This window comes from Crotalus tigris, unplaced genomic scaffold, assembly GCF_016545835.1.
Source record: "Crotalus tigris isolate CLP2741 ecotype Arizona unplaced genomic scaffold, ASM1654583v1 scf7180000018891.247784533:1973344, whole genome shotgun sequence".
Lineage (NCBI taxonomy): Eukaryota > Metazoa > Chordata > Lepidosauria > Squamata > Viperidae > Crotalus > Crotalus tigris.
In genome coordinates this window covers 1969677-1991753 of record NW_024097260.1, presented here as the reverse complement: position 1 = coordinate 1991753, position 22077 = coordinate 1969677, and the positions used below count along the sequence as shown (strand labels likewise).

The 22077-nt window shown below is 43.6% G+C and overlaps 1 protein-coding gene across 1 annotated transcript in view; it reads right to left on the bottom strand.

The window, feature by feature from the left end:
* ADGRD1 (adhesion G protein-coupled receptor D1) overlaps positions 1-22077 on the bottom strand; it is a 115407-nt gene that overhangs the window by 73352 nt on the left and 19978 nt on the right. Inside the window, 4 exon segments of the mRNA XM_039357301.1 lie at positions 17459-17535; positions 17538-17587; positions 20657-20668; positions 21434-21509. Of these exon segments, the coding sequence (XP_039213235.1) occupies positions 17459-17535; positions 17538-17587; positions 20657-20668; positions 21434-21509 (215 nt within the window).

Sequence of the window (22077 nt, the reverse complement as noted above, 5' to 3'; positions counted from 1 at the left end):
GGGCAGGACACGAAACAATGGCTGGAAACTGATCAAAGAGAGAAGCAACCTGGAATTAAGAAGAAACTTCCTGACGGTGAGGACAATTAACCAGTGGAACAGTTTCCTCCAGAAATCATGGGCGCTCCATCATTGGAGGTTTTTAAGAAGAGGCTAAACAGTCACTTGTCTGAAATGGTAGAGATCCTCCTGGTTGAGCAGGGGGCTGGACTGGAAGACCTCCAAAGTCCCTTTTATTCTATTCTAATTGTCAGAAAGAGCACTCTTGCAATTTGCTTCTGATCTAAGCAATTCTGAGCAAAAATAAATGGGCCGGATTTGATTTAGGTGACACTGCCATCTGTTCTGAAGATGCTCATCCTCCTCTATTGCAGCCCGTTTTCACAGCTGGAAGTCTTGCAGTTGCCTTCACATAAAAGCACTTAATTGAAGCCCTCAATCATCCTGAGCTTGGCGTGCTAGATCCAATCATAGGCTAACCAAATGGGCTGAGTCCACACCAGAGGTTAAATCAATTAGAGAAGAAAAACGTAGCCGGTGTTGGGGAACCACACAGCTTATCACCATATGCACGTTGTGGGAATAATATAGACGTTGTGTTGCAAAGCTGAGTGCAACTGCAGAGAAAAAGGAGAAATCCTACATTCTAGACCAGGGGTGTCCAACTGGTGGCCCATGGGCTGGATGCGTCACGTGCAGGCCACGCCCCCCCTAGCTCCCCAAAGGCAGAAAACGTCACGATACGTCATGTGACGCAACTGAGTTTGACACCGTGTTCTAGATCAATGTACATAAAATGGATAAAACCCTGACTTATTTTACAGGTTATGGGTGGTCTTCAACTTATAACCTCCTTTTAGTGGCTGCACTGAAAAAAAAAGTAACTTATCATCAATCCTTGCATCCTTATGACCACATACACACACACACACACACACACACACACACACACCATGATCACATCATCAAAATATGGGCATTTGGCAACTGGCATGTATTTATGATGGTTGAAGCATCCCAGGGTCCTTTCCAACTATCCCAGCTGGCTTCCGACAAGCAAAGAAGCAAGATTCGATTAATGACTGCTTAATTTGCTTAACTGTGACCAACAAAGGGCTTAAAATCAGGCATAGCTCACTAAACTAGAGGCTAAAACAGATGAAGAGTGGTTGCAGGAACTGGACATAGTCTAGTGAAGAGAAGGACCAGGGGAGACCTGATAGCAGTCTTCCAATATTTGAGGGGCTGTCACAAAGAGGAGGGGTCAACCTATTTTCCAAATCACCCAAAGGCCAGGCAAGGAATAACAGATGAAAAATGATCAAAGAGAGATTCAACTTGGAACTAAGGAAAAATTTTCTGACAGTGAGAACAATCAACCAATGGAACAGTTGGCCTCCAGAAGTTGTGGGAACTTCATCACTGGAAGCGTTCAAGAAGAAACTGGACTGCCATCTGTCAGAAATGGTGTAGGGTCTTCTTGAGTGGGCAGTTGGACTGGATGACCTACAAGGTCCCTTCCAACTATTCTATTCTATTCTATTCTATTCTATTCTATTCTATTCTATTCTATTCTATTCTATTCTATTCTCTTCTCTTCTATTCTATGTCACTCTATGCTACTCTATTCTATTTTCTATTCTATTCTATTTTCTATTCTACTCTACACTACTCTATGCTATGCTACGTTACGCTACTCTACTCTACTCTATTCTATTCTATTTTCTATTCTATTTTCTACTCTAGTCTAGTCTAGTCTACCAACTGCCTTGCTCAACAACAGAAATTCTGGCCCCAAATAGCAGTTGTAAGTCAAGGACTTCCCGTATTTTGCTTCTTTGCATGATGGCATTCTGCTAAGACCAAGGTGACCAAGACTTTTTGGGTGAAGATCTCAAGAGAGCTCAAGATTCTGCTAAAAGTCTTGTTTTAGCTCTCTTGAGATCTTCATTCAAAAATTCTTGGTCACCTTTATCTATATTTGGAAAGGTTTTGGAGTGAAAATATAAAATCCATATTGGCATCTTGAAAGTATCATTTAACTGCCCACACATTCTGAAGGTTTGCCCCGAGGCATCAAAAGCTTTAGGAGAGTTATAAAAAGCTCCTGGAACTGCAATGTATTATCATAGCAGTATAAAATAAATCAGTGATCTGTATGTCAGCTATAGGCCAGCCAGGAACCTGGCAAACAAAGGACGGGGGAGAATGTTAGGATGATTCTAACAACTTCTTCTGCATCTTATCAATGTCTCCATCACTGGTGGTCTGGATTTCATATGAAGAACTTATTTTCAGTACTCATGACAGACACAGGTTTGATCTGCAGATGCTTGGTGGATTTGTTCATTTCTACCAATGAATATGGATTTTTGGAAAATTAACTGGGTCATGGAATTCCAGTGCCTTGTTTAAAAACCCTATTTGCTTCTCTCACTCTCAAAAGAAATGATCCTTAAGGGTGGCATGTATTCCAATATCTAAGGTGCTGCCACAAAGAGTCGGTCAACCTAATCTCCAAAACACCAGAAAGTAGGACAAGAAACAATGGATGGAAACTAATCAAGGAGAGAAGCAACCTAGAACTAAGAAGAATCTTCCTGACAGTGAGAACAATCAACTAGTGGAATGACTTGCCTCCAGAAGTTGTGGATGCTCCAAAACTGGAGGTTTTTAAGAAGAGATTGGACAACATTTTGTCTGAAATGGTTTAGGGTTTCTTGCTTGAGCAAGGGGTTGGACTAGAAGATCCCAAAGGTCCCTTCCAACTTTGCTATTCTTTTATTCTGTTTCTCAACCTTGACAAGGCTAAAAATTCTGGAAGTCCACCCATCTAAAACTTCTTGAGGTTGTAAGGTATATCAAAAAAACAACTTCACTCTTTCACCCATTAGTACTTTGAGTATTGCCTTCACAGTACTTTGAGTATGGCCATCACTAACACAATGGCTACTTTGATAGAGGACTCATAGCATCGTCTCCAAATTTCAAATGTCCCCAGTGATCCACCAAGGCTGCAAATTCCAACCATCTCAGATCCTGAATGCCCTTACAGTAAGGCAGTTCTTCTAGTTGAGAATGTTGATCCTGTCATATATACTTCCCATACGAAATATAGATTACATCAAGCTAGACACTTTTTAGATAAACTGCACCAGACTTGCTATGCCATCCTGATAATGTCCAGAATGAAATATCTCTCTCTTCCGATCATCCAAGACAGAATGAATCTGAACCAGACTACAGATAGGACTCTATAGCCAATTTCTGCTTTTACTACTTGAAGGCTTAGTAGGAAACATCAATTAAATTAAGTTGAAAGGACATATTTGATGGGAATGTAATTCCTCTAAAGATCATTGATGGAGTTTGGCATTATTTAGCATTAGGCTGGAGGGATCCAGCAGTTGTCAGAGATTCTGGACCTTTTTTAAAGTTTCGAGAAGAAGCTTCAGATTCATGGTAGCATTTGAGTCAGGATAGAATAATAGAATAATAAAGTTGGAAAAGAAAGACCTTGGAGACTTGTAGTCTAAACCTCTGCTCAAGAAGGAGACCCTAGACCATTTCAGACAAATGGCTGTCCAGTCTCTTCTTAAAAGCCTCCAATGATGAAGCATCCACAGCTTCAGAAGGCAAGTTGATTAATTGTTCTCCCTGTTAGGAAGTTTCTCCTTAATTCTAGGTTGCTTCTTTTCTTCATTAGTTTCCATCCATTTTTCTTGCCTTGCCTTCTGGTGCTTTGTAGAATTAGGTTGACCCCCTCCTCTCTGTGGAAGCCCCTCAAATATTGGAAGACTGCTATCATGTCTGCCCTGGTCCTTCTCTTCACTAGATTAGCCATGCCCAGTTCCTGCAACTGTTCTTCATATGTTTTAGCCTCCAGTCCCACAATCATCTTTGTTGCTCTTCTCTGCAGTCCTTCTAGAGTCTCAACATCTTTTTCGTGTCGTGGTGACCAAAACTGGATGCAGTATTCCAAGTGCAGCCTGACTATATGAATGAGAAAACTACTCAAGGATGGAAGTAAGAAAACAACGCAAAGAAAACTGTGCAAATAAAGACTGCCTCAAATTCTTGCTGGGCTATTGATTGGCTTTGCCCTTCAAGCCTTTTGGCGTATTTAAGAAGCTTGCTTTGTTTGAAGAATCTCATATAAGTTGTTCTGATGGATGAAATCGTCTCAAGAACAAACCATAGCCAGGCCCAAAGTCTCAATGGTCATCATTCCACGTTGGGCAAAGGAAAGTGCTTTTTCACAGCTAGCAACTGTGTCTAAGAAGGGTGGTGGTGGAAGCATCAAGGCCTATTCAAACATGATCGAATCTGTTTGCGATTTTGCAATTTTCCCATAACCTTTTCAAGTGAACATATAAGTATTTGCAGTGTGGGTTGTGAAAATATTTTTGAAGGACCCTTAGGTTTCACAGAAGTGACACTGGAGTGCACTTTCCACACATTTCTGCCAAGAATTGAACGGGTTTCTGCTCACGTGGTCAAATAAACCATCTAATATGAGATCAGGCTGTTAGCAGAATATGGAGCAGACTGGAATTGTTATCACACACACACACAACGCAACCTTCCCCAAATTGCTTCTAACTCTTTAGATGGAGTGAATCGGGGGGGGGGGGAATAGATACATTGATTATTCTAAACCGAAGTTGAATTGGATACTCAACAGTGGCTGGAATTCTTCCATGATGGCCTCTTGGCTTTTTGTGCATTAAATGATTGATCAGAAGTTCTTGAACTCTGGGGTACCACTTTACCTAGTTTCAGGTTGGTCTGTGACAAAGAAATTTGGCAAGCAGAGCAATACCCCACTTCTTAAAGATAGGAATAGAATAGAGCTGGAAGGGACCTTGAAGGTCTTCTAGTCCAGCCCCCCCACTTAAGCAGGAGAACCTACACCATCTCAGACAGGTGATTGTTTAGTCTTTTCTTAAAGATCTCCAGTGATGGAGCGCCCACGATTTCTGGAGGTAATCTGTTCCACTGGTTAATTGTCCTCACTGTCAGGAAGTTTCTCCTTAATTCCAGGTTGCTTCTCTCTTTGATTAGTTTCCATCCATTGTTTCTCGTCCTTCCCTCTGGTGCTTTGAAGAATAACGTGACTCCCTCTGCCTTGTGGTAGCCCCTCAGATACTGAAACACTGCTATCATGTTTCCCCTATTTCTTCTTTTCTTTCGAGTCGCTAGCCAAACCCAGGTCCCGCAGCTGTTCTTCGTATGTTTTAGCCTCCAGGCCTTTGAACATCTTAGTTGCTCGTCTCTGAACTGCTCCATCTGACTTTATCCGGGTAGAGTGATTTTCTGTCCATGCATTTTTTTTTTTACAGAATTGGTCAAAATCAGCCATGGCTTGGTGCTTTGTTAGAGGCAGAAGACTTTGCTGTTCTGTAGTTCACAAAACTGTGCTTGCTATCCTCATATATGTCAGCCGGTTCCGGCTGACATGTACCCATCCTTAAATGCAATTTCTTCATGCTATATTCCTAATTTTCTGCAACCGGGATGCTTATTGTCCCAAACTGGCAGACTTTACATGAGCAATAAATCACAACCACTTAATCCTTAATTCAACAGTTGGCTTGACTGGAAAGAAGAGTCAGAGACACCATTAGACTAGCTTAGACTTCAAGAAGGCTCCATTATCTAATCTTGAACAAAGGAAACACATCAAGAAGACGGCCTCTCTCCAAGAGAGAGAGAGAGAGAGAGAGAGAGAGAGAGAGAGAGAGAGAGAGATTTAGGAGTTGAAGAATGGGTCGTCTCTTTGATCATTCTAGCTTGAAATTAGTTCATTCTTCCTTATCTTCAGTTCATACTAAAGGTGTGAAGTATTCTGGCATTAAGAAAAAATTGTGCTTGTCGCTCAAGCTTTGGGTAGCACCGAATGGATGGCTGTCTACTTCAATTGCTGGTCTGTATATTGAGGAGAGGAGGAGGAGGAGGAGGAAGAGGAGGAGGAGGAGGAGGAGGAGGAGGAGGAGGAGAGGAGGAGTACTGTGAGGTCCTTGGTGCTCTCTGAGCTTGGTTGTTTTCTTGCAGACGTTTCATTGCCAAACAAGGTAACGACATCAGTGTTAATAAAGGAATATGTTCAGCCATGTTGCTTTCTCCAAAGACGAATGAGCCTTCAGCTCCAGAAGAAATGGGAGAAATCTGTCATGCACAACAAGTCTTCCTTGTATGTTGAAATTTGGCCCGTGAACTGATGAATATTCCCCCCCCCCCGCAAGCTGCATAAACAACCCTCATCCATCTTGCAAATGACACAATACGTGTACTTTCCCCCTTCTCCCATTCAGAGGTGTGGTTCAGGCTATTACACAAGTTGGCTGATATATTACAGACTTGGGTTAGGTCATTTGTTTTTCAGTTGGACTCACCGTTGCTGGAGGAACGCCTTTTGACAATCGTTCACGGCCATTAACTTCAGGGAGACCCTTGCATCCACTGACAAAGCTCTTGTTTTCCTTTACCAAGTTTATCAAAGTACACCATACAGGCGGGTCCTCGACTTACAAACACGACTGAGACCAACATTTCTGTTGCTAAGCAGGATGGCTGCTTTTAAGTGAGCGGTGCCCCATTCTTAGGGCCTCCCTTGCTGCGATTGTTAAGCGAATCACTACGATTGTTCAGTGAATGTGGCTTCCCTGTTGACTTTGCTTGTCAGAAAGTCAGAAAGGGTATCGCATTGACCTCAGGAGGAGGAAGAGGAAGAAGAAGAAGGAGGAGGAGGAGGAGGGGAGGAGGGGAGGAAGGAAGAGGAGGAGGAATAAGAGGAAGAGGGGGAAGAAGGGGAGGAGTGGAAGGAGAAGGAGGAGGAGGAGGAGGAGGAGAAGGAGGAGGAGAAGAAGAAGAAGAAGAAGAAGAAGAAGAAGAAGAAGAAGAAGAAGAAGAAGAAGAAGAAGAAGAAGAAGAAGAAGAAGACGAAGAAGAAGAGGAGGAGGAGGAGGAGGAGGAGGGTGGAGGGGGAGGAGGAGGAGGGCAGGAGGGGAAGGAGAAGGAGAAGGAGAAGAAGAAGAAGGAGGAGGAGGAGGGGGGAGGGGGGAGGGGAGGGGGAGGAGGAGGAGGAGGGCAGGAGGGGAAGGAGAAAGAGAAGAAGAAGGAGAAGGAGAAGGAGAAGAAGAGGAGGAGGAGGGCAGCAGGGGAAGGAGAAGGGAAGGAGAAGGAGAAGGAGAAGAGAGAAGAAGAAAGAAGAAGAGAAGAAGAAGAAGAAGAAGAAGAAGAAGAAGAAGAAGAAGAAGAGAAGAAGAAGAAGAAGAAGAGGGGGAGGGGAGGGGGAGGGGGGAGGGAGGGGAGGAGGAGGAGGGCAGGAGAAGGAGAAGAAGAAGAAGAGGAGGAGGAGGGAAAGGAGGAGAAGGAGAAGGCGAAGGAGAAGGAAGGAGAAGAAGAAGAAGAAGAAGAAGAAGAAGAAGAGAAGAAGAAGAAAGAAGAAGAAGAAGAAGAAGAAGAAGAAGAAGAAGAAAGAAGAAGAAGAAGGAGGAGGAGGAGGAGGAGGAGGAGGAGGAGGAGGAGGAGGAGGAGGAGGAGGAGGGGAATCAGCTATCAACTATATTTCCAATAATTGCCCCTAGTTCAAACCTACAGTATATAAATACAAACAGGCCAACATAAACTCCACAGGGATTTTTTAGAAAAAACAGCTCTAGTTTTGTTCATACTAAGAGAAAAAAGGCTAACTTAAATTAGGATCATACCAGGAGGCGAAACACAATAAATGGCAGCAAGTGTCTGATAAATGGGCATTTTGCGAGCTGCGACACCTACAACGGCAGCTGTTTTACAGAGCCTTCAGCCCCCTGGCAGTCATTTTGTGAGGACCACCCCAGCATGTTTTGGGGGATTTCAACCTGCCCTCTGGGTCACAAAAAAAATTGCCTCTCCTTCCACAGAGAGAAAAGGGCAAGCCACGTTTGCAACCGGTGAAATCTGGCTGGCAAGAGATGCAATTCCCATCATTACAATCCACATTCGTCTCTCTCGCTCCTGGCATTCTCTCCTCTGAAATATGACTAAAAATTATGTCTCCAGATAAAAGTTGGATTAGGAAGCTTCCCTGCAAAATCGAGAGTTATGATTACAAGTGCTCCCTTTTTATTACACGGAGAGCAATTTTGCAAGAGGCTGACTGGGTGGAGGGAAAAACAGACGACTGATTTATAAGCGCACGCTGACTTCATTCGTAATTTAAGCAAACCAGTGTTGACTTTGGAAAGCTAGATACTCACTGGTGCAGCAACTTTTATTTTAATAATTTTTGTGGAAGATTTTTTTTTTTTTTACAGAGTAGAAACAGGACAAATTTAAAGGAAGGGGGAAATGTAGAGAAGAAAGAAAGAATAGAATAGAGCTGGAAGGGACCTTGGAGGTCTTCTAGTCCAGCCCCTGCTCAAGCAGGAGAACCATACCATTTCAGACAATGACTGTCCAGTCTATTCTTAAAAACCTCCAGTGATGGAGCGCCCATGATTTCTGAAGGAAAAGCTGTTCCATTGGTTAATTGTCCTCACTGTTAGGAAATTCCTCCTTAGTTCCAGGTTGCTTCTCTCTTTGATCATGGAGGGAGGAAGGAGAAAAGAAAGAAAGAAAGAAAGAAAGAAAGAAAGAAAGAAAGAAAGAAAGAAAGAAAGAAAGAAAGAAAAGAAAGAAAGGAAGGAAGGAAGGAAGGAAGGAAAGAAAGAAAGAGAAAGAAGAGAAGAGAAGAAAAGAAAAAGATAGAAAAGAAGCAGCTTTGATCTTTACAACAGTAACACATGCATTTCTGTTTTATCCTATCATTCTAAACTTGTATTATGGCTTCCTTCCTTGGATATTCTACCCTTTCTAATCTTTAAAGTCATAAATCACAAGTTCATTTTTTCCCATTTCAGGGAAAAGTCCATACAGGGCTTCCAGTTACTAACACAATGCAGCAGCTTTTTAAAATTACACTCGTCGCTATAGCCCTGCAGGCTTCATTCCAACTTCCTTCCTTGCAAGTGGCATTCTTTGTGGAGAGCATGTAATATAATAGAGGGGTATATTTTTGAGAGAATATCCATTGTCTGTATGGATATAGAATCAACTATATAAACAGAATAACAGAAGTGAATAAGAATAGAAGAATAGAATAGAATAGAATAGAATAGAATAGAATAGAATAGAATAGAAGAATAGAATAGAATAGAATAGAATAGAATAGAATAGAATAGAATAGAAATAAGGAGTAGAGTAAAGTGGAATAGAATAGAATAGAATAGAATAGAATAGAAATAAGGAATAGAGTAGTGTGTTAGAGTAGAGTAGAGTAGAGTAGAGTAGAGTAGAGTAGAATAGTAGAATAGAATAGAGAATAGAATAGAATAGAATAAGAGAGAGTAGAGTAGCATAGAATAGAATAGAATAGCGAATAGAATAGAAATAGAATAGAAATAAGGAGTAGAGTAGAGTAGAGTAGAAGTAGAATAGAATAGAATAGAATAGAATAGAATAGAATAGAATAGAAATAAGGAGTAGAGTAGAGTAGAGTAGAGTAGAGTAGAGTAGAATCAGAATAGAATAGAATAGAATAGAATAGAATAGAATAGAATAGAATAGAATAGAATAGAATAGAATAGAAATAAGGAGTAGAGTAGAGTAGAGTAGAGTAGAATAGAATAGAATAGAATAGAATAGAAATAAGGAGTAGAGTAGAGTAGAGTAGAGTAGAGTAGAGTAGAGTAGAGTAGAATAGAGCTGGAAGGGACCTTGGAGGTCTTCTAGTCCAACCTCTGCTCAGGCAGGAGATCCTATACTATTTCAGACAAACTGGCTGTCCAATCTCTATTAAAAGCATCCAGTGATGGAGCACTCACAACCTCTGGAGACAAAATATTCCATTGATTTATTGTTCTCACTGTCAGTAACACAATCCTTAAGTGATTCTGGCTTTCCCCCCACTGACTTGGTTATCAGAAGGTCACAAAGGATTCACATGATGCAGGGACGCTGCAAACCGTCACAAGTACATGCTAGTTGCCAAGCGTCTGAATTTCGATCACGTGACCGTGGGGAAGCCGGGACGGTCTTAAGTGTGGAAAACGGTCACAAGTCACTTTTTTCCCAGTGCCGTTGTAATTTACACGTAACTTTGAATGTCCAGCGTGGTAAGCAGAAGGACTGCCTGTCTCACAGCTCCTTGTGCTGAGCATATGCAGAAAACAACTAGGATTGTTACCGGCTGTAAAGGTTTCTTTCATCACCAGGACGCTCATAAGTAATTAGTCCAAGAGAAAAATCCTATTTCAAAGTGTGAAGAATTGTCACTGTCCCCTCCCCCCCCCCCACACACACACTTCCTTAAAAAATACACTGTCCCATTCATTTCAGGGAGAATTAAAGATGCTGCCTGCTGGCCATTTTGAAAAGAGGGCTGGTTGTGAATTTGCAACAAGATCTCAGCATCCCTCTGACCTTGCCTGATCTCAAACAAGCTAAGTGGAGTGAGATGGAGACGGTTTCTCTGGTGCTAGAGAGCAAGAAAATGGTTAGGAGATGGTGATTTCCCCTCGCAAAGAGATATATCCACATTGCAGATCATCTGGGAATAGAGACAGAGAGAGGAGATAAAATTTACGGCAGAAAACCTTTTGACCGCAATGTTGGAATTGCCCAATCCATCAAAGTCCTGCAGACCTCTGTGGAGAACACAGATTACTTGCTGATGTGGGGCCTGAAACTCTGAATGGGGAAGGAAGGAAGGGAAGGAAGGGAAGGGAAGGGAAGGGAAGGGAAGGGAAGGAAGGAAGAGAAAGGAGAAGAAGAGGAAGGAAGGATGAAGGAAGGAAAGGAAAGAAAGGAAAGGAAAGAAGAGAAAGGAGAAGAAGAGGGAGGGAAGGATGAAGGAAAGAAAGGAAAGGAAGGAAGAGAAAAGAGAAGGAGAGGGAGGGAAGGATGAAGGAAGGAAGGAAAGGAAAGGAAGGAAGAGAAAGGAGAAGGAGAGGGAGGGAAGGATGAAGGAAGGAAAGGAAAGGAAGGAAGAGAAAGGAGAAGGAGAGGGAGGGAAGGATGAAGGAAGGAAAGGAAAGGAAGAAGAGAAAGGAGAAGGAGAGGGAGGAAGGATGAAGGAAGGAAGGGAGAAGGAAAGGAAGGAAGAGAAAGGAGAAGGAGAGGGAGGGAAGGATGAAGGAAGGAAAGAAGGAAGGAAGAGGAAGGGGAAGGGAAAAGATGGGAAGAAGAGGAAATATGGGAAAGGAGAAGGGGAGGGAAGAAGGAAGGAAGGAAAGAGAGAAGGAAGGGAGAGGGGAGGGTGGAAATGGGAAGGAAGGGGTGGGAGGAGAAGAAGGAAGGAGAATGAAAAGGGAAAAGGAGGGAAGGAAGGAAAAGGGAAAGAGAGAGAGAAAAGAAAAGGGAAGGAAGGAAGGAAGGAAGGAAAGGAAGGAAGGAAGGAAGGAAGGAAGGAAGGAAGGAAGGAAGGAAGGAAGGAGGAAGGAAGGAAGGTTGGTTGCAGGATTAAGCGAAACAGGCAAGCAACATTGATTGGCCACCATCCTCTCTAGGGGAAAACGAAGGCTAACTTGCAGACCAAGTGTGCAAACTGATCACGCGCAGCCCTCGGAAATCAGATCTTGTCAGGAGTCACTTAGAAGTTGATACGCCCACGTATTGTCCAGCTTCTCCGTGGAGTTGATCAGCTCAGCAAACATTGACACAGTGCTGCCTTCTGCTCAGAATGTATAGAGATGACTTTGCCGAGCAGATACAAGCGGATGCAACCTTTGCTGAAGCTGGAGATACAGCTGGTCTACTCTAAGATCAAAAGGAGGCAATACGGCCCTCCAGACCCCTGACTGAGAGAAAGGGGGAAAACAGACTCCCATCAACCGCAAAGACGCTTTGCTTTCAAAACAGACAGAAACTTTCTTGACAGAATGAAAAACTCTTCGCTTCCAGAAAAGCTGCGGCTAAAAGTTAAAAAAAGAAAGAAAGAAAGAAAAAGAAAGAAAGAAAGGGAAAAAAAGAAAAAGAAAGAAAGAAAAGAAAGAAAGAAAGAAAGAAAGAATTGGAAACCCTTGGCTAGGGAAAGCTTTAATTACTGAGGCAATGTTGGCGTGACAGGAATGTCTCTCTCGGTTCCGTGTGGCTGCAGGCAGCTGAGAGATTTATTTTTTATAAGAACTGCGAATGCTCCATATATTCAAGTCCATCTGGATGCCCCCCCCCTTTTTTTTAAACCTGTCAATTTTCTATTACAGGTGGTGGTGATGGGGAGATCCAGTGCCCCATTTTCTTCCGTGAGAAAATAGACAGGATTTATTATTATTTATTCATCAAAGTAGCCTTCTGGCGAGCTGCTTTGGACTGGATTCATGCATCGCCATAAGCCAGGAGATGCCAATCTTGCTTTTGGCCTGCAGTGACGTAGCAATCCTAGTCAGACCAGTTTTCTCCTAGCCCTGCCTATGAATTTGGGGGGGGGAGAAGGGGTGCAGAGCCTCCATGACAGAGTTTAGGGGTGCCTTCAGGGTAAGAAAAAAGGTTGCATGCGGCGTCACAAAAAAGTGGTTGGCCATGTTTATCTAAGGTGTCCAAGAGTCCTTCCTAATAAGTTCCAGAACGAATCACGAATCCTACTGCAATTGGGCTACGTGTGAGAAGAGATAAAATGCCACAGTTGTGGAAAGCAATGGATTATGTAATTACATAGCTCCTGTCTTCTCAGTGCGAAGAGGCTCCCATTGTACCTGAAAAGGTGGCAACTGAACTGAGACCATCTCTGTCCCACTCAACCAGGTCCATCACCAACCTTACCTGGCTCACATGGTCTAGGGCAGGGGTAGGCAACCTTGGCTCTTTGATGACTCATGGACTTCAACTCCCAGAATTCCAGTCAGCTATGCTGAGGGGACAGGGAGAGGTTTCCAAGCTGAGCCATGCTGGCTCAGGAATTCTGGGAGTTGAAGTCCACCAGTCATAAAAGAGCCAAGGTGTCCTACCGGGGTCTAGTAGTTCAACCTTCAACGGTTCCTCATTCTCGCAGGAAGTTTCAACCTTTTGGCTTTGGCACACAATGCCAAGGGGCCCCAACTGAGAATAACAATATTTCAGACTTGGATGGGACCTTGGAGGTCTTTACTGGGGGCCAAGCAGGAGACCCTGTACCATCCCGGACGAACGGGTGTCCAGTTTCTTCTTGACAACCTCCAGCGATGGAGCACCCACAACTTCTGAAGGCAAGCCGTTCCACTGGTTAATTGTTCTCACTGTCAGGAAGTTTTTCCTTAGTTCCAGGTGTTCTCTCCTTGATGGTTCACCATTGGTTCTTGTTGTGCCTTCTGGTGCTTTAGAATAGAACAGAGCTGGAAGGGACCTTGGAGGTCTTCTAATCAAGCCCCCTGTTCGAGCAGGGAGAACCTATACCATTCAGACAATGACTGTCTGGTCTCTTCTTAAAAATCTCCAGGATGGAGCGCCTGCGATTTCTGAAGGCAAAGCTGTTCCACTGGTTGATTGTCCTCACTGTTAGGAAGTTCTCCTTAATTTCAGGTTGCTTGGTTTCCCAACCATTGTTTTTCGTCTTGCCCCTCTGGTGCTTTGGAGAATAGTTGGATGCCCTCTTCTTTGTGGCAGCCCACTCAGATACTGGAAGACTGCTATCATGTCTCCCTATTTCTTCTTTTCTTAGACTAGCCAAATCCATGTCCTGCAGCCGTTCTTCATATGTCTTAGTCTCCAGGCCTTTGATCATTTTAGTTGCTCTTCTCTGAACTTTTCCAAGGTCCCTTTGGAGAACAGGATGACCCCCTCTTCTTTGTGGCAGCCCCTCAGATATTGGAACCATGCCAACCCGATTCCTTCTTCTCATTATAAAGGAACCAAGGAGAAACTTCCCATCATCAGCTGAAGTGCTACTTCTTAAAAAAAATGGCATAACGTGGAATTAGAAAGAAGATGAAGAGGCAGGATTGCCAGTTCAGCAGAAAAAAACCTATGTTTAGATGAGGCAGGAATGGGGTCAGACAAAGGACGGCGGTTTGGAATCCATCTGGACGATTATTTCTATATTTTCAGAGGTGTCAACAAATCAAGAGGGGTGTTAAGCTAATGAGGAATGACATTCAGAAGCAGGACTCTGAAGTGGGCTTTGCCCCAGAGGCATAGATACTCAAGGAATCATAGCACCCAGCTCATGCCAAACCAAAACCGCCTTCCTTCCAGACCTGCTGGAAAGTAGTCTATCTAGGCTACTGAACTCAAGACAGAAAAGAAAGAAAAAGAAAGAAAGAAAGAAAGAAAGAAAGAAAGATAAGGAAAGAAAGAAAGAAAGAAAAAAGAAGAAAGAATGGAAGGGAGGGAGGGAGGGAGGGGAAGGAAGGAAGGAAGGAAGGAAGGAAGGAAGGAAGGAAGGAAGGAAGGAAGGAAGGAAGGAAGGAAGGAAGGAAGGCAATAAAAGCAGTGGATCTGGTTTATTATTTATTTATGAGACTTATATACCGCTTTTAAGTGCAAGCACTCTCTAAGCGGTGTACACCAGTAAGCAATGTATATATATATATTTACATTGCCCCCCCAACAATCTGGGTCCTTATTTTACCTACCCCGGAAGGATGGAAGGCTGAGTCAACTTGAGCCGGTGAGATTGAACGCTGACCTGCTGAACATAGTCAGCAAAGGGCCTGCAGTACTGCACTCTAACTGCTGCGCCACCTCGGCTCGGTTTGCTGGATTTCAACCATCATCTGAAGGAGGTGATATTTTTTTCAGAGATGGGTTCTGAGAAAGAAGTGATCCATCCCCTGGATGGTTTCAGATGTGCTTTTGTGCATTCTACCCACATCTGTAATTTCCCCTTTTTAAGATGGCGTAATAAGAAGAAAACAGAGTTTTGCATGGATGTGAGATGGATCCATCAAAGCAAGATCTCAGATGGTGGAACCCAAAACCAGATAAAAGAAAGAGACATCAATACGTTGGCCTTAGATCAGGGGCATCCAAAGATGGCAACTTTAAGGACTTGTGGACTTCAGAATTCCCCAAGGGGAGGCTGGGAAATTCTGGGAGTTGAAGTCCACAAGTCTTAAAGTTGGCAAGGTTGGACAAGCCTACCTTAGCTGTAGGATTTTTCTAGAGAAGAGAAATACCGCATCAGCCACTATGGTTGGTTTCCAACGATATGAGCTTCTCAAAACCCAAGAGATGGATAAGAACTTGAAAAAAACTCAAGGTCAGAATATCAGCACATTCCTCCATTATCAGAAAAATGGCTGGCACCCTCATTTATCAAATGATTTTCACCAAGGGAATTCAGACATTTCACCCTCAACTGAGAGAGAAAAAAAAAGAAGCAGGAGTATCAAATAGCTGAAATGTCTGTAACTCAATCCTTTTTTTCCTTTGGATAAATCCAAGGATGGAAGAACTTTGTGATCATCCGTTCTTCCTTCCCCAGCTACAGCTGCAAACCAGCCCGAAAACTCGGAGATGGAAGAAAACGGTAATCATTCTTTTGCTGTCCGGAAAAATCCTAGCTCAACGACACCTGCCTCAGAATACCAGAAAGCGTTTTGAAACTCAACTCATAGAAACCACACCCCCCCACACACAACAAATATAACCTTCAGGTTAGTTGGACTTAGCCAGGACAAGAACTTAGCAACAAGAGTTGTTGCAGATGTTACAACCTTTTGATGGGTTAGAAAGGCATGCTGGGGTGCCATTCATAATTACAAGCTAAGGAGGAGAGGGAAAAAATCAATTTTCTTAATTTATCCCACCATCCGCCTGAGAGTCAGCATCTGCAGCAAATCAATTAGTAATCCTATTATATGCAGATGACAGGAAGTATGTGTATTGAACCAAATGCCAGCAACGTCTCCTTCCATAAGAAAGCAGAGATGGTACAGAGAGTTGTTTTACTATCTCAGTCTCTTGCCAAGATCTAAGGATTTGTAAGAAACCAACTCATTTAATAACCGTGTAACTAGAGCAATACTTTTATCAATAGATCTCTCTATCTTTCTCTCTCTTTCTCTCTTTTGCTTTCTATCTTGTCTCCTGTTCTTTCTTTCTTTCTTTCTTTCTTTCTTTCTTTCTTTCTTTCTTTCTTTCTTTCTTCTTCTTTTGCTCGGACCACACGTTTTTGAATAGTTTTTATCCCAGAGCTATAATTGCACTTAATAATGAACTAAAGGGCCACCATCAGTGAACTGTTGGACAGTATTATTGGTCTGTTGGTGATGTTTGGGTGGTTTTAGAGGTGGGGAACTGTGGTGGGTGGGAGTGTGCTTGGGGATTATGTGTGTCGGACCTGGTCTTGGGTGTCACGTAAATTTTCGTGTATGTGTATACTGTGTATACACATACAATGGCAATAAAGTTTATTATTTTTTATTATTTATTTCATTTTTTTTTCTTTCTCTTCCCTATCTCTCTCTCTGTGTCTTTCTGTCTCTCTTTCTCTTTCTCTTCTTTCTCTTTTTTTCTCTCCCCCCTCTCTCCCTCTCTCTGTATTGTAATTAACATTTCCAGAAGCCTCTGTGCTTGTTCAGACAAATGTTCAAAAACAAAAAAACAGAGAACAATTAAATTTGTCAGAGAAAAAAGGGCACTGCCTATGACTTCATTCAACATCATAAATGGACTTTGAGGTGATTTTGGAAATTGGCTTCTATTGAAATCCAATCCAGGTTCTTTCTTTCTTTTTTAAAAAACATACCTAAACTCTCCCTATGCTGCATTAAATTAAACATGGATTGAAACATTTAAATCTAAGTCCAATTTTGTCCTTGATATTTTATAGCTGTCAGGCACTTGATCGCAGCCTAAAACCCAAAGCAGCTGATTTTTCAAAAATGATTCTCATAATTTACATCAGGGGTGTCAAACTGCCATGCCTACCCCACTGTGGCAAATGGAGAAAAAAGTCACGATACGTCGCGACACGTCACGTTGACGTTGCGAGTTGACATCCTGGTCTACATGTTTAGCAAGATTAATTAAGGTAGGGTTACAAGCAGTGGTGGCATTCAAATGGGTGAACAACCGGTTCTCTGTGTGGATGCCGCTTCCGGAGGTCCATTCTGGGCCTGGGCAACAAAAAATAGCTACCGGTTCAGACAAAGTGGTGGGAACTGGCTGAATACCACCACTGGTTACAAGAATTGCACCAGTTCGGCTATTTTCCCTCTGCAATTAACAACCCGTACATGAGGATGGAGGGTTCTTTTACTTTTCACAGCCTCCCTGCGAACCAGTGAGAATTAAGGAGTTGGCAAATGATGATTTGTAGAATCATCTCCCGATTTAGACTAGACTAGAATAGAATGGAAGGGACCTTGCTGGTCTTCTAGCCTCCAAATAAAATATATGTATATATATGTCAGTTTGAGAATCACATTCATGGAAATGTAGAGTAACCCCCTGCAGTTTTTTTGTCACTACAAAAGGAGGGGGAAAAAAAAAATACTGAAAGATAATCATCACTTACCAGTTGATGCTTCATATGGATGGTGATGAGGGGAGAGCTTGACAGATTGTGAGACAGAGTTGGTGGTGGCTCCATGTCAGGGAGATAAGGTAGCTACTAGCAAACATCATACACTCCTTGCAGGTAGAGCTTCAGGAATTCTGAGGAATTAAAGCAACAGTTGATTAGTGGTATTTAATAGAGGTATTTTGTTTCTTCAGACACGCATCTTTATTTGGGGAGGGAGGAGGGAGAGAGGAAGGAAGGAAGGAAGGAAGGAAGGGAAGGGAAGGAAGGAAGGAAGGAAGATGGGAATGAGAGGAAGGAAGGAAGGAAGGAAGGAAGGAAGGAAGGAAGGAAGATGGGAATGAGAGGAAGGGAAGGAGGGAGAGAGGGATGGAAGGAAAGAAGGAAGGAAGGAAGGAAGAAAGAAGGAAAGAAAGGAAGGAAGGAAGAAAGGAAGGAAAGGAAGGAAGGAAGGAAGGAAAGGAAGGAAGGAAGAAGGAAGAAGGAAGGAAGGGGAATGGAGGAGAGGGAAGGGAACATCTCCAAAACATGGCACACAGTAGATATAACAGCACATGCAAAAAGTAGTAAGACACCGATCTTTTTTAGTATATGTGCTGCCGAAGCGAGCACAAGACAACCGATCTTTGATGGCAATGGGAATTATGGACCCAACTGGTATTATTTCTAAAGTGTAAAATCCCAGCAGCTTCTCTGCTTATGAATGTGCTGGTCATTCTCAGCAACGGGGATACTTTGGCTTCATCACTGGAGGTTTTTAAGAAAAGACTGGACGGCCACTTGTCTGAAATGGTACAGAGTCTCCTGCTGAGCAGGGGGCTGGACCAGAAGACCTCCAAGGTCCTTCCAGCTTGACTCTGATGATTGGCTGACTTCTACAAGGACCCCCGAGAGAGCCTTGCTTGCTTTGAACCATTTTGCGGATCCCGAAAACTGACTGCTTTGAGTTCCAACTGGGATCTGGAACACATCTCTGCCGACAGACTAGGTGGAGCATCTGGGCTGCTTTTATGACCTCGGTTCTGTGCCTTTTGCCTTCATACATGGAAGCTGGAGAGGGCAGAAAAGTTCCCTCTTCCTCATATTGAAAGAATAATCGTCTCCATTGTGTTCCTTAAGCTCCTAAGAAGGCCTATTGAGAAGGACACAACCTGGCGCCACATGCCTTTAACCTATAAATAAATCAATGCAAAGACTGAACAGAAAAAAAATTCCATCAAGGGCTGAGACTTTGCTGCTCGGAGTTAGATTCCCTTTCTTTCACTTTCCCCCTCAAATTATTCTTTGGCCCATTATTTATAGTCCTGTTATGAAAGAGACCCATCATGTCTAGGGAAAAAGTATCCTTCTCAGGGGTGCCATAATTTAAACCAGAATGCGAGACAAACCGAACGGGCACAAGCTGTGATTAGAAAGCAGCCAGCCAAGGTGTTTCCTAGCTGGAGGGAGCATTTGACAAGCAAAGTTTAAATACTCCAATTGCCATCTGCCTCCTTCTATTTCCCCACCACCAGCACCACCACCACCACCAAAAGGAGGTTAGATTTTGCTCGGCTTGTTGTTGTTGTTAGTTGTGAAGTCGTGTCCAACCCATCGCGGCCCCATGGACAATGTTCCCCCAGGCCTTCCTGTCGTCTATCATCTTCTGGAGTCCCTTAAGCTCACGCTTCCTGCTTCAGGACTCCATCCAGCCACCTCCTTCTCTGTCGTCCCCTTCTTCTCTTGCCCTCCATCTTTCCCAGCATCGGGTCTTCTCAGTGAGTCCTTCCTCTCATCAGGTGGCCAAAGTACTTGAGTTTCAACTTCAGGATCTGGCCTTCTAAAGAGCAGTCGGGGTTGATCACCTCTAGGACTGACCGGTTGGATCGCCTTGCAGTCCAGGGGACTCGCAGGAGTCTTCTCCAGCACCAGAGTTCAAAGGCCTCAAGTCGTGTCCGACTCATCGCAACCCTGCGGACAACGTTCCTCCAGGCCTCCTGTCCTCTACCATCTTCTGGAGTCCATTGAAGCTCACGCCTTGCTGCTTCAGTGACTCCATCCAGCCACCTCTTCTCTGTCGTCCCCTTCTTCTCTTGCCCTCCATCTTCCGCAGCATCGGGCTCTTCTCCAGTGAGTCCTTCCTTCTCATTAGGTGGCCAAAGTCCTTGAGTTTCAACTTCAGGATCTGGCCTTCTAAAGAGCAGTCAGGGTTGATCTCCCTAGGACTGACCGGTTGGATCACTTTGCAGTCCAGGGGACTCGCAGGAGTTCTCCAGCACCAGAGTTCAAAGGCCTCCATTCTATGGCGCTCAGCCTTTCTACGGTCCAACTTTCACTACCCTCTTTAAATAAACTTCTAGAACTTGCAGGTGAGAGGCTACAGCAGTGCCAAGAAAAATTAGCCACTCCCTAGGTCTGTTCCATTCCATTCATTACTTCCATAAATAAATCAGTTTGACAAGCAATGTGGGTGGAGGAAACCTTATGAATAAGGCTTGGAGATTTCCCAGGTCAGGGAAGAATGTGAGTGATTTATTGCTGCAAGTTTCCACAATTTAAATCCACGGTCAGCAAGCAAAAGAGTAAACAGATTGTAAGCCATTATTTTGCTTTTGGTGAGGTGTAAATTAGACCTGGGCATCTGGGAAAAGTGAAAGAGGAAGGATGGCGTGTCACAGAGCTAAATTAGCTCGAGTCCATCCTGCGATTTAAAGTTCAAGGAGATAAGGGAAGCAGGGAGCCGGCTGAGAGGGGTGACTGAGCATTTTCAATGAGAATCTTAGATTTTTATTATTATTATTATTTGAGTGCCATACTGTCAGTCCATATGACAATCGGCTTGGGGAAAACCCTTCTTCACTTTAAAAGGAGGTTTCCATCAGGACTGTTGTTTGAGAAATGCAACTTTTGGGTCTTTGAGGAGGAGAGATGAGGAGGATCAAACCAAGTGGGCTGTTTTAAAATTCCTTCCTTCCTTCCTTCCTTCCTTCCTTCCTTCCTTCCTTCCTTCCTTCCTTCCTTCCTTCTCTCCTCTCCACGCCCCTTTACCCTTCCTACTCTTCCTTCCTTCCTTCCTCTCCTCTTTACCCTTCCTTTCTCTCCTCTTCCTTCACCCTTTCCTTTCCTTCCTTCCTTCCTTCCTTCCTTCCTTCCTTCCTTCCTTCCTTCCTTCCTTCCCTCCTCTCCTCTCCCCTTTACCCTTCCTTTCTCTACTCTTCCTTCACCCTTTCCTTTCCTTCCTTCCTTCCTTCCTTTCCTCTCCACTCCCCTTTACCCTTTCTTCTCTTCCTTCCTTCTCCTCTCCTCTCCCCTTTACCGTTCCTTTCTCTACTCTTCCTTCGCCCTTTCCTTTCCTTTCCTTTCCTTCCTTCCTTCCTTCCTTTCCTCTCCACTCCCCTTTACCCTTCCTTTCTCTCCTCTTCCTTCACCCTTTCCTTTCCTTTCCTTCCTTCCTTCCTTTCCTCTCCACTCCCCTTTACCCTTTCTTCTCTTCCTTCCTTCTTCTCCTCTCCTCTCCCCTTTACCGTTCCTTTCTCTTCTCTTCCTTCACCCTTTCCTTCCCCTCCTTCCCTTCCTTCCTTCCTTCCTTCCTTCCTTCCTTCCTTCCTTCCTTCCTTCCTTCCTTCCCTTCTTTCCTCTCCTCTCCTCTCTCCTTTACCCTTCCTTTCTCTTCTCTTCCTTCACCCTTTCCTTCCCCTCCTTCCCTTCCTTCCTTCCTTCCTTCCTTCCTTCCTTCCTTCCTTCCCTTCTTTCCTCTCCTCTCTCCTTTACCCTTCCTTTCTCTTCTCTTCCTTCACCCTTTCGTTTCCCTCCTTCTCTTCTTTCCTTCCTTCCTTCATCCACCCATCCATCCATCTGGCTGGGGAATTCTAAGAGTTCACACATCTTAAAATTGCTGAAATTGAGAAACACTGTGTGAAGTCAAGCAAACCTATCCAATCTCATATTCGGGAATAACCACAAGCGTGTTGCGCTTTTAACGGGACTTACTTGGTGTCCAGTGGTTTGATGCTATGGAAGTACTGATGCATAGAATGATAGAAGAGACCCACAATTGTAATCCAGGCTGTAAAGAAGGCAAAATTTGTCAGTATCGGGATCACAGTAATGCAGGAGGTGAAACCCAGTACTTAAAGCTACTTTGGATGCCAATAACTTTATCCTTTTTCATCCTAGGTCACTACTGCTCTAACTGTTGTAAGCCACCCAGGGTCTCTTGAATAGTGAAATGATATATACATTTAATAAATTACATAAATAAATAATATCAAGGTTTGACTCTGAGGAGACCCTCTACAGCAGGGGTTCCCAACTCCTGGTCCGTGGACCAGTATCGGGCTGCAGCATGTCAGCAACCGGTCTGCACAAACAAGGAAAGCCCCATCCACAGGATGCAGGCAGCACACAAAACCACGCCCCCTCCAATCCATGAAAAAACCTCTCTCCATGTAACTGGTCCCTGGTGTCCAAAAGGTTGGGGACCTCTGCTCTATAGCCTGTAGATCATTGTGAAAAATGGTTTGAAAAATAGGAAGGATTGGTGTGAATTTGTCACCAGTTGAGACAAATGAAAGAAGTTAAAGGGCTCAACAATTCATTCATCTATTGGAAAATCTTGATTGGAGCTGCAAAAA